General features: G+C 38.1%; 2 protein-coding genes across 2 annotated transcripts; both read right to left on the bottom strand.

The window, feature by feature from the left end:
- Window positions 1–1,209: 1,209 nt before the first annotated feature.
- On the bottom strand, window positions 1,210–7,075 carry bri3bp (bri3 binding protein). Its single transcript, XM_065250805.2, has 3 exons — window positions 6,727–7,075; window positions 4,532–4,634; window positions 1,210–4,259 (listed from the first exon to the last, which is right to left on the bottom strand). Exons 1-3 carry the CDS (start codon window positions 6,904–6,906, stop codon window positions 3,838–3,840), a joined length of 705 nt encoding a protein of 234 aa, XP_065106877.1. The 5' UTR covers window positions 6,907–7,075; the 3' UTR covers window positions 1,210–3,837.
- Window positions 7,076–7,896: 821 nt separating this feature from the next.
- On the bottom strand, window positions 7,897–17,294 carry poli (polymerase (DNA directed) iota). The gene is made up of 11 exons (XM_065250802.2): window positions 17,243–17,294; window positions 17,051–17,127; window positions 15,159–15,275; window positions 14,897–15,061; window positions 14,499–14,642; window positions 14,175–14,414; window positions 13,862–14,040; window positions 10,977–11,068; window positions 10,730–10,863; window positions 10,450–10,652; window positions 7,897–8,765 (listed from the first exon to the last, which is right to left on the bottom strand). The coding sequence occupies exons 2-11, from the start codon at window positions 17,115–17,117 to the stop codon at window positions 7,983–7,985; spliced, it is 2,124 nt and encodes a 707-aa protein (XP_065106874.1). The 5' UTR covers window positions 17,118–17,127; window positions 17,243–17,294; the 3' UTR covers window positions 7,897–7,982.
- Between the last annotated feature and the right edge of the window lie 61 nt (window positions 17,295–17,355).

The raw sequence follows: 17,355 nt of genomic DNA, 5'->3' as shown, positions 1-17,355 counted from the left end.
ATTCTCTCTTGAAACATGGCATAAAGCTGTCAGTGTTTGGCGGATGGATATCTTGCTGCGCTGAAATTATCATGTCTTTTATTTTATTGGCTGCTTAAACTGGCCTCACATCGGCTGATACGGCGGCACGAGAGAAAGCGACATGGACAGACGGAAAAACGAACCAATCAGAAGTCAAGCAGCCGTTTTGCCCATTCGGTCACAAAGGCGTCTGGCCAATAGAATACGAGGGGTACATGAAGCATTTTAGAGGTGTGACCAATCCTGTGCTCTCAGTCTGCAAACTGACATGAAGGGAAAATATCATGGATTACATCACATAGATGTGTCTGTGTATTTTAGAGGAGGATATTTAAATGTCTTTGGTCCAGAGAGCCATATTGTATTTATATAATCCATTGCTGAATTTACCCACATGAAAAAAATATCATAGTATACTTCACTTTAGTAAACTTTGTTAATGTTTATCTATCTATCTGACCATGTATTTGTAATAGGTCTGTAGCAAATTTGTACGAGAGTCTGTAGTCTCAGTAATAAATATGTTTTTATCAAAATGGCCATACGTTATGGCCCTTTGTTAGATATTATGTAAGCCTTTTCAGACAACATTTGAATCAGTCTCCGAAATGGGACACAGGAAATACAGTTGGCAGAATATTGAATGAAACGCAATTTGCATTTGGATTTAATCCTAGATATATAACATATGCTGAACAATAGAAAGTCATATGTATAATGTGATTTTGGAAAGCTTCACCTGATTCATGACAAAAAATGCATGCGGATAGCAAAGTGCCAATTATTGCCAAGTTCAGCTACATCACAAGCTTTCATCAAACAAAATGTGCTACAAGGATAATATGCTTAATTAATTTGTGTTAAGATCCCCTCCCTGGACAGATTTGCGCATTACTATCTCGCAAGACATCCCTGACCCTTACATAGCATGCCAGTAATAAATCTTATTAGGTCACGTTCAGGTTGTCTGTGAGTTAAAGCATACATAAGTTTACCCTCTCCAGATAGAGTTGATCTGAGGTCATTTGAAACAGACAAATGAAGCAATATTCAAACATGAATCTCTGTTGCATCACACACCACATTATGAAATAAAGCAATATGCAATCTAAGCAAACATAATCGATGACGCCATACAGTATATCCAAGTCGGGTTGGCCACTCGACATGCAAATAAAACACAAGGTATGTTGATCAAATCACATTTATTAAATCATTTTTGGACCACCATTTCATCTTTGAGAAAAACTTTTTTTTAACATGTATCATTAACACACAATGTGATACAGACAGTGCAAATAATACCACAGCAAGCAACACTGCAGGTGAAAATCCTGATGAAAATTATGCAGTACATAGACAAACCTGATTGAAATCTAGGCGTTTACTACTGTATGCAAAGATGCTTAAGGTCCAGACTGACTGACAAATATTCAGTGCTTTGCATTTAGAGATAAAACATAATGCACAACACACAATAGTTGGCACTGGCGCAGTCGTATGGGATCTAAGAGACACTTGGGTCTATGCAGTGAACTGCACTCTTATATCTTTGAGGTAAAAAGCTTATGTACTAATACATTACATACATGATGTTTCAAAATGTTTGATTGAGGATTTGAAAAGTGTTGCGATAATGAGAAAAGGTTGGTCAAACAAAACAGCTGGTCAAATATGCAATGCAATCCCAGAATAAATCACGGCTGCACTGCTGGAATGAGATTCATGCAACTACAATGAAATAAAATAATTGACGGTACACAAATCCAGTGTTTTACTATGGCAAAACCATTCACAAGCACATCAACACATGAAAGTTTGTCTACATAGGGGAGTGGTTACTTATCCACACAGATAGCATTTTTTTACAATTATGCTGGTACATTATTATCATTTGGTAAATCACACTAAAGCTGGTGCTTGTATGTATGATTTTAAAACCATATAACATCCACACAACACAAATAGGGTTTATAAAGGGTTTGTAATTTGAGTGAATGAGACAGCTATCAAATTCAATTTGGGTCACTTTAAACAGGCTGGTACATCTTTAGTACGCACTCAGAAAAAAAGGTACAAGAAAGTACAAAAGTTGTCTGGGGCGGTACGTTTTCAAAAGTACACTTTTGTACCTAAAAGGTGCATATTGGTGCCTCAGGGATGCATACAGGTACCTCAAAAGTACATATCAGTACCAAAATGGTACATATTAGGACCCTTTTAAAAGGTACCGTCCCAGTGACAACGTTTGTACCTTAATTTCTGAGATAGTATTAAAAAAACACAATAATTTGAGTTTGCACGATTCACTCAGAATATCGTGACGCAAATATGAAATGTTCCTAATTTTTAAACATAACCTACTTCCAAAGGATTTTCTGTAATACAGTCAATAAAAAAACAATGCAAAAGCTGTCACCTGGATGGTAACATTTAAAAAGGTCCTAATATGTGGTAGATATGTCACTTTAAGCCAAAATGTATCTACAAAGTACTAGTATGCACCCATAATGTGTCATTATTGAAAGGGTTCGCCCCAGCGACAGCATTTGTACCTTTATTTTGAAAGTGTGTAATGATACTTATACTTGAATACTGACCATACATAATACTTGATAATATTGTAAAAAAAAAAAATTAAACAAACCAAAAATACCAGATAACACGAATACTCCGCCTTGCAAGTAGGGAATGAAAGTTCAAAACATATGTATATAAACAAACAAAAACATTTTTTTTTCAAGCAAAGTTTAAGTAGCATGCACATTTATAAAAAGATCTAAAATCAAATTGCAAAAGCAGAACAAAATATAAAATTTGCATCAAAAACTTCAGAGGTAAGACATGGGTTAGATCTTAAAGACAGCCGGACGTGCAATAACGAGGCATTCTGAAACGGGCAGTCAGCTGGACAGCTGATATTTAACAATACAATTACAGTTAGAGATGTTATCAATAACCTTGTTCATAATTACAGTATAAATAAGATCCTAGTTACAGTAGTGGGATAAAAGATGAATAAATCAATCCCTTTCTATACGAGTACATTAAAATACAGTGTATACACAGCGCAGACACCTCTTAAGGTCAAGAAAGGACAATCAGAAACCACCCAAAATTTGTGTTATTCATGATCACATGCTGAGAACAAAGTGCATGGCCAGGTTTTACCCTGTACTTAGTAATCTTACCACATGAGAACCACATTTTCTTTTGGACAGAGATGCCAGGGTGCATTGCAGCACTGTAAAATTGCTGCCAGAAACAGTGGTCAGATATCCTCACGGTCTGCTGACTAGTTGCTTTCTGAAAGTGATTTCTACATACATCTCTACCATTGATAGCGCTAGACGGTCCTGAATTGAAAGTGACCCATGGTGACCTCATTGAAAAGAGATAAAATGCAGTGATTTTGGCCATCATTCACACTTGGGAGTGTTTCTAACTTTATGACATTTACCTTCATGAAGTACTGATAAATATACAAATGCAAACACACTAATAAAACAATAAAACAAAGCTCATGGAGTAACACACATTCAAGGCAAGACTTCCAAGCACGCACAAACTTACTATAACACACAGATCCACAGCATACAAAAAGTCTTGACATTTACTCGGATGGCTACGGTCTAAAATGGACACCAATTTATTCTACATCGACAGGGTTAATGTTATGAACCTTTTTGTCTACTGACTGGCGAATTAAAGAAACTTACGAACAACTTGCCTGACTAAAAGTCTTTGCATTGATGAAATCCTGAGAAAAAGGGGCAAGAAAGAAGATTCTCAGGTTGGGAAAAAATTCCCATTGCTTCACTGGTCGCTCGAGCTTTCCAGGTTTTCAATCACTCTGCTCAAGCGAATATTGAGAAGGCGGATCTGGGTATCGAGGTGGTCGATCTTCTCCTCCAGAGTTCCGGATCCGCCCCCTTTCCGCCAGTATGCTCCCACAGGTCCGGTCATGAAGTACACAGCCATGATGATACACAGAGGTACGACTGCCTTTTCTGGGTCACCTTCGAATTTCTGCAGAATATAGAGGCAAGAGAGAGCGAACAGCACAATGCGTGCCAGCCAGAGGAAGCGGCCAAACACTGGGTGGAGAACGTAAAAGAACCAGCTGAGGAACAAAGACAGGAACCAGTAGGCCACCAGAAAGGCTGCCACCAGGAGGAGAGCACGAGCCGGTGAACTGGAAACGGAGGATGGGCTGAAGTAGTGAGTGAGGTTAGAAGCTAAGGAGAGAGAGAGTGGGGAAACAAAATGGATTTAAGGATGTTTTGCATTTTACACTAACAAATCCTGGGTCGTTTCTAACCTATAGTTGGGTAATATATAGCCAAACTCAACCTTTGGGTTTAATTGACCTAGAAAATGTCCATATTTGGCCAAACTATGGGTCAAAACAACCCAGCATAGATTCATTTTACCCAGCAATTGAAAACATTTGACCCAACCGTGGACATATTTGAATACATTAATGAATGCAGCATAAAACTAAACTTACCGTCGATTCCTAGAACATCCAGAAGATCCACCCATAGTTTCCACAAGGTGTCCAATAATGAATCAACTCCATGGACAAAGCTCTCTGTGGTCTTCGAAAAGAACTGCAATAAAATAAACATAAACAAATATAAAAATGTATAAAAATGTTATTTAAATATTTATTAAACATTAATAAATACAAAAAAATTATTAAATACAAAATGGTGTATATTAAGTACAAATGCTCTCAGTCTTAAGGGGGTCGTACACCGGACCCGCAGCTCAGCGCCGCGTCGCGTCTAGGACAACTCGGAGGTATTGTACACTGAAAGTGCACATTAAATCGCGCAAGCTTAGTCAGTTAGCGTCTACTTCAAAATGCTAAATATACGTTAGCAGCCAAAGTTAATCGTTAATGTGATTATGTTTTTAATGTTAAACTATGTTAGTGGCGCTCTGTGGCACAACAGACATTTTAGCAACTTCCTGAGTTGTAGCTGGGCGCCGCAGTGTTCGATTTTTTTCAGAACGGCACGGTGCTGCGGGTCCGGTGTGCGACCCCCTTTAGGAATAATCTCATTTATTTTACTTTACACTACTCATTATTTTATTGCTAAAAAGTTGTGTTTACTGTTTTTGTTATTCATACTGTATTTTGACTTTTGTGTATTCTTAGTATTTTATTATTCTTAGTATTTATTCTTAGTGGTTTACATACCCGGATAGTATTTATATATATAAATATATGTTTCTCTCTCAGGGGTTTTTCTTCTCCTAGATGTTTTCCCCCTGGACTAGCCAGGAGGGTTTTTCTCCTATAGGGTTTTTTCATCCCCTGGAGAATCCGCCACCATTGGCTTAACTTAATACTTGTATTAAGTATACTGTATAGGTTACATTATTACTACGCTCGCTTTTCCATGCTTTTTCTAATTCCTACATCTATTAATGTAAAGCTGATTTGAAACAATTAACACTTGTGAAAAGTGCTATATAAATAAAATAGAATTGAATTGGTTTATCTGTTATTGTATATTAATTTGCATTATAATGTCTTAGTAATTTATTGTTTCTCATGTATTTCTATCTGGTCTCAAGAGGAATGAACAAATAACGATAAAAATATTTAACTTAAAATGCAATTTTGGATTACACAATGCATTACATTATATACTTAAAATTTAACTCGTGCATATTTAAATTTCGATATCAAAGTATATTATAAAATGCCATACTAACATATATATCGTGCCATAGACTGACACAGTGGGTCTCATTCACGAAGCATGCGTATGCACAAATTAGTTCGTAAAATGTGTGTACGGACGTTTTAACTTACAAATCATGATTCAACTAAAACTTTCGTACTAAAATTTATTTTAAATGTATGCAAAAACGTAAGAACAACTTAGACCACACGTACGCGATAATCATGAACAAGGAAAAAATATATAAAATACATAACACAGATATATATTATAGGGTTATTTTCCTTGTTCATGATTATTGCGCACGTGTGGTCTAAATTGTTCTTACATTTTTGCATATTTTTAAAATAAATTTTAGTACGAAAGTTTTAGTTGAAACATGATTTGTAAGTTAAAACGTCCGAACGCATGTGCGTACGCGACATGTGCTGCGTCCGAAACCGCCTACTTCATACTATATAGTACGCGAAATGCAGTAGGCGAGGCGAGTAGTATGTCCGAATACATAGTATTCTAAAAACAGTATGCAAAAGTACCCGGATGACCTACTACTTCCGGTTAGATTTTGCAGTGTGCATACGATGGACACTTCACTATCCCATGATACCCTGGCAGAGGAGTTAACCAACGAAGAAGAAGATCATGCGGCTGTTTTCTTTTTTTTTTCATGCGGCTGTTTTCGCGCTGGAATGACATGACGTGATGACGACGTATGTCACGTGATGTAGCAACATGGCGGATGTAGTACGTCCGAATCTCATTCATAATACAAGGATTCATACTATACAGTACCTACTGTTTTAACGGCAAGTAAGTAGGTACTTCATCTACCTACTATAAAGTATACGGTTTCGGACGCAGCCCCAGTGTGCTATCTAACTAGGGCAGGAAGACCAATACATTTTAAGACACAGCCAATGACAGCTAAAGATAATCGTAGGGCCTTTTCAAATGCAACTTCAAAACGTATCTAAAATGTAAATATCTGCATGGATCTTAGACGGACCTTGTACAGAGCCTTGATATTCTCCTCTCCGAAGACATTGCTCAGGGTTTGATAGACCACACTTGCCGCCTTCCTCAAGATGTTCTGACTGCTGGAGTCTTTCTTGTTCCGCGCTGCCTCTGTCAGAAGGACACTGGCCAGAATCACGCTGAAAAACACTGCCAACCTTTTCCCCTTCATCCTTAAAATAACAGCTGCAATCCGCTTGTGTGATGTGGAGAAAATTTTAGATGGTAGAGGTTGGATAAAGCTTATAATAGCCTGAATATAGCGGTATAATACGCCCGGAAGAAGATCCGCCGGAGAGATAGAGGAAGAAGATGCGCACGATGAGAATATGAAGAAATGCGACTGTAAGAGAAGCCGGAAATACTTTAGTTTCAAAATAAAGGTTTAACAAAATGAAATGTGTTGAATGTATTTGATGTTATTTTCCACTCTTAAACGAGGACAGAGAAGCAACCGGGGTTTTCAAAGTTTTTTATAATAATTTCTAATTAAACGTTTTTTAAAGAAAAAAATAACATTACAAATGCTTTAATGTTTAAAGGTTCTGTAAGATCTCCATTTTATTTATTTTTTTGCTTAATGTTTCTTAAAATAACTGAGTTTTAACTAAAATATGATAATAGAAATAGCTAGTGCAGTACTATTTAAAGGGGACAAATAATGAAAATCTGACTTTTTCCATGTTTGGGTGCTATAATTGGGTCCCCAGTGGTTCTATCCACCCAGAAAATGAGAAAAAGAACAACCCAGTAACTTAGTTTTGGTAAACCATAGTTCATTGAAATTTGGCTCCCCCTGTGATGTCAGAAGGGGATAATCCCGCCCCTTTAATCTGCACTATCCAACCACGGCACTTCCATTTAGTGCAGAGATCAGCTCATTTGCATTTTAAAGGACACACCCAAAAACGGCACATTTTTGCGCACACCTACAAAGTGTCAATTTTAATATGTTATAATAAATTATTGATATGGTATTTTTGAGCTGGAACTCCAAAAACTTATTTGCAAACGTCAAAAATTCTTGTGAAATGCCCCCTTTAAAAAAATCATGGTTTCAGCCATTAAGTATTCAATGACACCAATGAAATTTCTGTGAAAGACATATTTGGTTTATTATCAAGGTGGAATGAATATAAAAATCTTAATATGCAAAGGAATATATACTCACATCTTTAAGGCTTATTAACAGATATATATATTTAACATTTTATAACATCAAAACAGGAACTCCAAAGATGTTACTTTTTAGTTAGGTTTGAAATATTTCATTATCTTGTTACACTGGCTGCCTTTAGCAACAGACCTCTTGTCTCTGTTACTTGAGGTTTTGTGTGACTGTTTTGAAGGGATTTTTAAAACAGGTTTTTGCTGTCTCCATTCTGTCAGTAACTCTCTCTGAACATCAGCAGGAAGTTGGGAAAATACACAAGGGTCCACGTTTGGAGGGACATCTGAATGAGGAGGGATGCTACAGCTTTCTGTGGATTTTCCATTTTCTAAATTTGTGAAGGACTGAGGTAAGGAAAAGGTCTTGCTGAGTTCACTGTAATGAGAAGTTAAATTTCTGCTACACTTTAGTGTTGATTCACAGGGATCTGATGTTTCTGCTTGGTTGAAACCTGACATGGAGTGATTCCCTGTCTCAGCCTGTTTGGAAAACGGATCAGCATGTCCATAATTAGGTTGTGGTGAGTTTTCATTTTGAAAACTAGAAACAAGCTCCATCTGAATGTGCTTAGGTAAGAGTTTGAAGACTTCCAGGTCAACATTTGGAGGGAGATTGCAACCCACTCCAATTTTGGAGACGTCAGTCATGCAAGAGTCTTGTGTGCTTCGGCTGGTAACATGTGATTGTTTGGGAGATGTGGAAGAATCAGGGATGTTTTGCAGAGACTCTGTTTGTGTTTCTTGGGTTGGGAATGCTGATGTGCAATTTAACATGCTGTTCAATATTTTCTCTTGCTTTTGTAAAACCACTTCCTGGGTGAAATGAGAACTGCCAGCAGGCTCACAGACATCAGGTTCCACCTAGTGGCAAAGTAAAGAATTAACTTAAACAAATGACACCATATTCAGTCATTTTTTTTTATTAAAGTCAATGATTTCTTTTGGTTTTTGATAAAGGCTCAGAGATGATTATGGAAATGCCAAAGGCACCAGTCTTAAAAATAAATGTGCAATTGAGGGGCAACCTTCCGATCTCTCTAATGAAGCCACTACGAAAGTGACTGAAACAGCAATTCATTGAATGGCCACTAGAGGCTGGCTCCAAAAGGGAATCAATTCCCATGTTAAATGCCCAACTATAGACCCTTTTACAGCTCACGTGATCAAATAGCCTGCGCGCGCATTTGGGCAACAGAAGTGGTGTTATTCCCCATTGGTTCTAACGTGGTAGCAACTCAGAAAGTTTATTAAAACGGTTTCTCAACATCAAAATGTCCCGTTGTTGCGTTTGGTTGCACTAATATAATATACTCATATACGTATATATGTATCTGGCAACTTTATTTTTGGCCATCTGCTAACGTCTTTTATCCACTCCACTATAGTACACGGATCTGGTAGCTGTGTTGAAAATGTTGATTAAGTCAATTTTTTAAAATAACTTACTTTTTGTGTTGCTTCACTGTTGATTCTTACGATACTTCCGTTGCCTAAATGCGCGCGCATACGCTGCCACGTCATCATTGTGTACAAACAGTAAAAGGGTCTATACAGTAGAAAATAATATGTTTACAGCCTGGTACAAAGTGTTTTTGGTCGATATAGCTAATTTTGCCCTTCATGACAACTGTGATGGGGTGAATTTTTTTGTAACTCATCCGTTAATTATATTAAGCCTTAAAGTGCTGCATAATTAAGGGCGTGGCCACTTGAGTGACGGTTGAACAGCCAGTGCTGTCACTACAGTCGAGCAACGCGGGCGTGGTTTCAGCAACCAGCCACCTCAGCTTCACCCACGTCCCGCCTCTTTACCCATTTTCGGTTATATGCGAGTGATTCGCGGTGACACACGGCCAAGATGGCAATGACAGCCACCGCCTACTATTGACCTCAAAAACCCTATTCACAAACCTATGGGTGACATCACAGCTACTACGTCCATATTTTTACAATCTATGGTCCCGACCCACAGTTTGAAAACCCCTGCTTTAGACTATAAAAAGGTAAGAAAGAAATGTTTATTTTAACGTTGCAATTAAATCTTTTTTTTTTTTTTTTTTTGGGAATATTGTGTTATTTTTTACACATAATTTATCTGGAAAAAAAAATCATGTGCCCTCATAATCTTTAATCAAAAACACAAATCTCCCGGAGTCAGGGAAAAGGTTACAGCGATGAGTAACAAGACCCAACTTCCAATGATCCAATTAATACTCAATGGACGAATTCAAGTCCAACCCAACCGTTTTTTTTTTTTTCATTTTAAAATGGTTTCACTCGGATATGTGTCACCATGGGGAAAAAACAACAATCACTACTTCCGTTTCATGGTGACTTTATCATTTGACTGAGTGATTCTTGGGAGGACCTAAAATTATTCTTCAATGGCATCACCTTTATTTATAAAGAGTGAAGTTTAAATGTGAATAAGACCAGAAAAACTATGGCTGATTTATGTAGTGTATTGTATACTTTAAAATACAGATATTTATTATGTGTTATTTTAAACAAAACCTCTGTAATCGCGAGTGTCATACAGTCTCACCTGACTCTGAGATGCTGTTTGGGCTTTAGTGGGAGACTTCTGTGTGAAGAAAGAGACGATCGAAGACCTGCTGGAGGATTTGGCCTGCAGGTTACTAAAGCACACGTTCAGCAAGGTCAGGTGAAACGGCTCACGTGTGTCCACCATTTTATGAAAGAGTTTCACTGCCATTGACAGTAACTGTGGCACAGCCTCACTGCTACCTAATGTAGAAAATAGAGCTAAATGTTAATTTCAATAATCTGATATATATATTACAAGATTGAAAAGGAAACTTTACCACATGTGATCTTGAGCCCGGTCTGGTTGGGAATAGGACACTGTCTGCTTTCTCGATTGAACCAGCGATTAGTGGCAGAATATCTGCGAATTGTTAATCTGAATGTGTGTGGCTGTCTGCCATCTTTGTACATCCTAGAAAGACAGCACATTAAAACATAGAGACGGTATACGGTATAAACATGCCCAACAAAATGTGACAGGTGTTATAACTTAGACTTACGTTGCATAATATATACAGTACTCACCTCTCATTAAGGCTGGTGAGCAGCTCCTCAATTTTATTTGTTACTTCTGCTAGTGTGGAAATTTTCTTGAAAGAGTCCTCATCACTGAGAGACTGAAATGTATAAATTAAAAAAAATGATTTGGAGCAACACAAAACTAACACTGTGTGTTTGTATAAATACTTATTTTATTGTTAACGCCGTTCCACCATCTATGCCAAGAACTAGTTAATCCATTCACAAGTTAATCTACACAATATACATGTTGCAGGAGGGGAAATTTGGCATCTTCAGTTCACCTAACCTGTATGTTTTTGGCCTGCGAAAGGAAACCGGAGAACCCGGAGTAAACCCACACTGACACTGGGAGAACATGCAAAATGCTACAGATTAGCAAAAAGTAATACCATCCTTAATGGTGATGGGTGTGAATTGTAGCAGCATCTAGTGGTGAGATTGTGAATTGCAACCAACAGCTCACCCCTTAAGCCGCCTTTCCACTGCACACGACAAACGACGGCCGATAACCCGGAAGTCATTCATTTCCTATGGAGATTCGCAAAGAGGCTACATGAGGTGCCGACCTTCTGCGGATGTGTAAATATCAGATCCGTTTTGAGATCCGTTGGATCCGTTAAAATTTTTTAACTTGTGATGTATTTCATTGTATTCCAATCATAAACTGTGTGTGAGGTGAAAATGATTTATCCTTTTTGTTTAACTTTATTAGTAACACTTGAATCCTTTAAAAAAAACGATTGGTTACTGATAAGTAATACATTATTAATTTAATTTGTGTAAATATTGCCAATCTTTGTCATATATGTATAACTGTTCATTCATTTGCATTCATTTATTTATTCCACCATGGTAAACATATTAGAATGAAGCCTCTTGCGCTGAAATGAGCTTCTCTCCCATATACGATTAAACTGAAACTTCATTATGACTGCCACTAGGGGGCAAACTCCGACTGTTGTTTTCGTATGTCGTGTGCAGTGGAAAGGCGGCTTTACTGTGCGTTTACATCAGTGGCGGTAGAGGTGGCAAAAACACGCTATTCGCGCGTAGTTGGACGTTTGAACATTTTGAGTTTACTCGCTTCATTCACGAGTGAAATTCTAGACATTTACGTGGAAATTCACCTCATGGGAGGGGCTTCTGTGACTACGCTAGCTCCCTGTAATCACATCACTACTAGAGCAAGCTCCTGATAGGTTAACGCAGCGCGATTATCCGCCAAATTTTAGATTTTTCAACTCACGCGGTTTCCGTGGCAACCCTCCATTCGCACCATGCCATTAACGCGTACCGAGCAAATAGGATGCCTATTCGCGTCTTTGCATTGACTTAACATGTAAATCACTCACGCTTGCCGTGTCTTCAGCATCTGGTGTGAATGCCACATTGAGGCATATTCCATTTTCATTAAAAAATTTAGATAATTTACTCACCCCCACGTCATCCAAGATGTTTATGTCTTTCTTTCTTCAGTTGAGAAAAATTTTAGTTTTTTGAGGAAAAAACCTTTTGAGGTGATACCGTATATATAAGGTCATGCTGGTATATCACACACAGCTAGTGCAAGACGAGAAGTTTTGGTTTAAAAGTACTTTTTTGGCGAAAATGGTGATCGTTTCGCTAGACAAGACCCTTATCCCTCGGTTGGGATCATTTAGAGCCATTTGAAGCTGCACTGAAATTTTAAACTGGAATTTGAAACTGTAAACTATTGAGGTCCACTAAAGTCCACTTACATGGAAAAAAATCCAGGAATGTTTTCCTCAAAAACATTATCTCTTCTCAAATTAACAAAAAAAGACATAAACATCTGGGAAGACATGGGGTTAAAGGGATAGTTCGGCCAAAAATGATATTAAACCCATGATTTACTCACCCCCAAGCTGTCCGAGTTGCATATGTCCATCGTTTTTCAGACAAACACATTTTCGGATATTCTAGAAAATGTTTTAGATCTTTCAGTTGATTAAATGTAATGTTACGGGGTCCACGACCTTCAAGTCCAAAAAAAGTGCATCCATCCTTCACAAATTAAATCCAAATGGCTCCAGGATTGTAGAAATATCCTTATTTAAAACTTTATTAACGAAAATAAATACCTTCCGGTAGCGCCGCCATCTTAGACTCCTCTGTATTCAGGAGAGAGTATTAGCGTAGTGTACGCACTTTTCTTAGTGACGTATGACAAATTCGGAGGGCGGGGGCACAGAGCAGCAGCAGAGTAGCCTCCGTAGGCTGCATAAGCTCATCCTGCATTAAGCTCATCCTGAATGCGGACGCCACTAAGATGGCGGCGCTACCGGAAGGTAATTATTTTTGTTAATAAAGTTTTAAATATGGATATTTCTACAACAACACCGTGCAGATTACCCTCAGAAGACCTTTGTTTATAATCCTGGAGCCGTTTGGATTTAATTTGTGAAGGATGGACGCCCTTTTTTTGGACTTGAAGGTTGTGGACTATGGGTGGACCCCATAACATTACATTTAATCAACTGAAAGATCTAAAACATTTTCTAAAATATCCGAAAATGTGATTGTCTGAAAAACGATGGACATATGCAACTCGGACAGCTTGGGGGTGAGTAAACCATGGGTTTAATATCATTTTTGGCCGAACTATCCCTTTAAGTAAATGACCAGGTTTGTTATTTATGAAAGTAGAGTATTCCTTTAATTTTTAGAATGCATGGTAGCCGCCAGGACAAACATGTCATTGTCTGAGACAACGTTAGGACGAAACACGCTCTCTGTAGAGCAGTTTGTCCGTTTAGGGCACACTTACACTCCAAAGGAAATGTAATAACATGAATCGGACAATAGGTGCTCTTTAAAGCAATGCTCAATCGACTGAGCTACAGGAACACTGTACATATGGGCAATACCTGTGGAGGACCTGTTGGAGTGACTGGAGAGTCATCGATCCCACAGGCAAGATTCTGAATCCTTTTAGCGGTCACTTCCCCAAACTCCTTCACCAGTTCAGACAAAGGGTATAACTGCAGATCCCTCACATTAACCAGACCCATAGCTTTTAACTTCTCACCTGTCCTGTACCCAATTCCTGTAAGCACATTCAAAGAAGTGAAACAAAACAGATATGCTCATAATAGCAATTCCACGCAAATGTCAATTTTACCATCAAAAAAATTAAGTTTTTACACATACTGAATCTCAAATTTCATATTATCATCTTACCGGGCACTTTAAGCAGTCCTGTGAGGCTGCTCATAAGCTCAGCAGTGCTGTATGGTAAAAGCGTGGTCTGCTGGTTGGGTTTAAAGGTGCCTGACACCAGTTTGGCCAAGAGTTTGTTGTTTGCGATGCCAGCGCAGCCTGTAAGACCCAGTGTGTTAAAAATGGCCTGTCTGAGCTCAGCTGCTATCACAGAGCCGATGGCCAGCCTGCAGTTTTCCTCACCAACTGCTACACTTGAGGCTAAGGGGAGAGAGACATCACATTGCTATTCAAAATACCTTGCATTCAGTTGAGCCAAGTGCGTAATATGTTAGGACTACTCACGTTTATGTTTGTATATGTGTCCAATAAAAGTGACATCTGAAATACGGGTCTCCTGCAGTCTTTTCTCAACTATTTCAGTAACGTCCACAAAGTTTTCATCAAAGCCGAGCCTTTCCACCATGGGGCTGTATGACATAAGCAGCTCTGGAACAGATAAAGTCTAGTTTAAAATCCTTTCAAACTTTGAGGTATATTTGCTTTGGACTACTTTTGTTTTGGACTGCTAAAGCTTTTTCAGGCTTTATCGATTGATAATTGGTTCACGGGACTTCCATCACAAAAGCAGACATATTGAGCAATGCATTTAGTCCCATTCATTGTAATAACAGTGCTCAATCTTGTTATATCATCCAATATATTTGTTGCAGCAGCTTTAATTTATCAAATGAATAATTTACCTGTGACTTTATAGGACATTTCTCTGTAATGGGTGAGATCTTCTCCTTTCACCAGCACAAGCTGAGGACATTTCTCCAAAGCATCAGTTACCGACATCAACTTTGTCAGACCTTGCTCTCTCGCCACATAATTACAAGTCACAATAATATACTTCTGCTGTATACCTTAGAGAGAAATAAAAAAAACAGGAGAGATTATTGTACGTATTGCATTGCATATAAGAATAGAGATGATATTTTGTCTGAATTGTGTGCTTTTTACCTAGAGGTTTATTTCGAAGAGCTGGATTTCGGATCATCTCTACTTGTGCATAGAAACAGTCCAGGTCAAAATGCAGGATTATTCTCTGGGACGTGGCTGTCGCTTTGTCAGGGAGTCCTAAAATGACAAGACACCAATGGTGAGGTAGATTTACTTGACAGATGTTGCCCTGTTGAAAAATAGCAATACAAATTCTAATGGTTTTCATTATGAATACCATTATGAAACCTCAGCTGTTAACCATCTTTATGTAGATGTAGATTTTAATAGAAGTAAATAGATTTTTTATTGGTTCCCATCCATCAGATGACATCACACCAGTAGAACAAAACGCATACCAGTAGAGACCCACAGATACCATTATATTCTTCATTAAAACCAATACAATTCCCATTATAACTATTAAACTAATAAGAATTTCTGTGATGGTTTATGTTGTTTTATAAACAGTTGCATTGGACGCACACGCGATTACGCGCCTAACCTGAACTTCCGGACTATATTTATTTATCGGTTAAACTAAAGGTTTAAAGGGGACAGAGAATGAAAAACCATTTTTACCTTGTCTTTGTTGAATAATGGTAGTCTACCCGCATTCACAAACATACAAAGAGTGCTAAACATGCTAAACATCTCAGTCTCATAGAAATTCCACTTTAAGAAATGTCAGCCAGAAAACGGCCCAATCTGAAAAACTGATGCTTATGACATCACAGGCATCTAACTGCCCCTCCACTTTAAAATAATTGGCTACATTTTTTGAGTGGCAGCAAAGTCAGCCAATCAGTAATGAGATTGCAAGTTAAGCCAGTAGGGGGAGCCAAATAGGTGCAAAACCACTTGTTTAAAATCCCCCACCCTAATAGAGCTATCTGAGAAAGGTTTTAAGGAAGCTTCTAAGGCATTACAGACCCAAACAAAAAATTTTTGTATAAATGTAAGATCACAGAACAAGGATAAATACTCCACTCAATCATTCTATGTCACCTTTAAGAAATACCTTGTCGAAAATAAAATTGTTTTGGTTTGCTAAAGACAAGGGGGGACGACGAGCATGGATCACAACTCAGAGTTAGGGTGCGTCTCATTTCTGTGTCTTACCCCTTCCCCCTTCACCTCGGTTTTGCGCGTTCATGTGAGGCGAAGTGGTGTCTCAATTCTCAGTTTGATCAAGGGCTAGGGCCAAGGCGTAGGGATACATAGCCCTTGAAACGAAGTGTGATAAGGACCACACTTGAAAGAGAGGGATAAACGTTAACGTATGAATATCTCAGGAGAGCCGGCATCAAGACGTTTTATTGATGAACGTCGAACTGTCAAGGAGTTGCACAAATGAAAGTAACGTTATTTTCTGTAGTTTAATTGTGATTATATTATGACACTCATGTTTTATGATACTTTTAATATTCAAGTGGTTTTAATTGTAATGTTTTTGTTTTGAATCGCTAGTTAAGGCGCTAGATAGCAGCTAAGTTATGCGCTATTTGTGGAGCTCCGCTCAGGCAATCGATATGACAACCTGAGACAACGGCATCTTCTTTGTTTGTCAACGCTTGTCTGTTTACGTAGCAGCCAGTTAGGGGCAAGGGAAGGTGACGCAAATGGTAATCAAGTAGTGATTATCAGGAGTAAACTACTTTAAAACGTTGTTATTGATTCTACAACAAATTCTACCGGAAGTTGAGTTAAGTCCACAAAAGCCGATTGTTTATGTTGTTGCTGCTGTGGTGATTTAATTAAATCTGTTACGAGACACAAAACTTCTAAATTAAATATCATCTGAACATGAATACTAAGCACTGTCTATGAAGTAAACGCCACAATCGTATTTACTCTCTATATAATCATATTTACATAAAGAATCTTATATCATGCAAAGTTTGTGAACCCACCTGTCTCAAGCATATCGGACTCTAAGCTGCGATCCCAGTCATTTTCATTTTCCTCGTCTGTGTCCATATTTACTGCACTACAGTCAAACACAAAGACGTATAATCAAATCAACACAACACTTTTTAAAGTCAAACGTCAGTCATAATCTGCAAAACACGTCGCCACTAAACAAGATAAAAACATAAACCCACTGCAAACCGAGCAGACTCTGCCAGACTGCCACAGTGACAGTGCCACCTATTGGGCTGTAGCAAAATACAGAATGATATTTATGTATGTCAAATTAATAGCAAGTATAATTATT

This window comes from Paramisgurnus dabryanus, chromosome 5 (genome assembly GCF_030506205.2).
Source record: "Paramisgurnus dabryanus chromosome 5, PD_genome_1.1, whole genome shotgun sequence".
Taxonomy (NCBI): domain Eukaryota; kingdom Metazoa; phylum Chordata; class Actinopteri; order Cypriniformes; family Cobitidae; genus Paramisgurnus; species Paramisgurnus dabryanus.
This window is presented reverse-complemented; position numbering and strand designations above follow the sequence as displayed.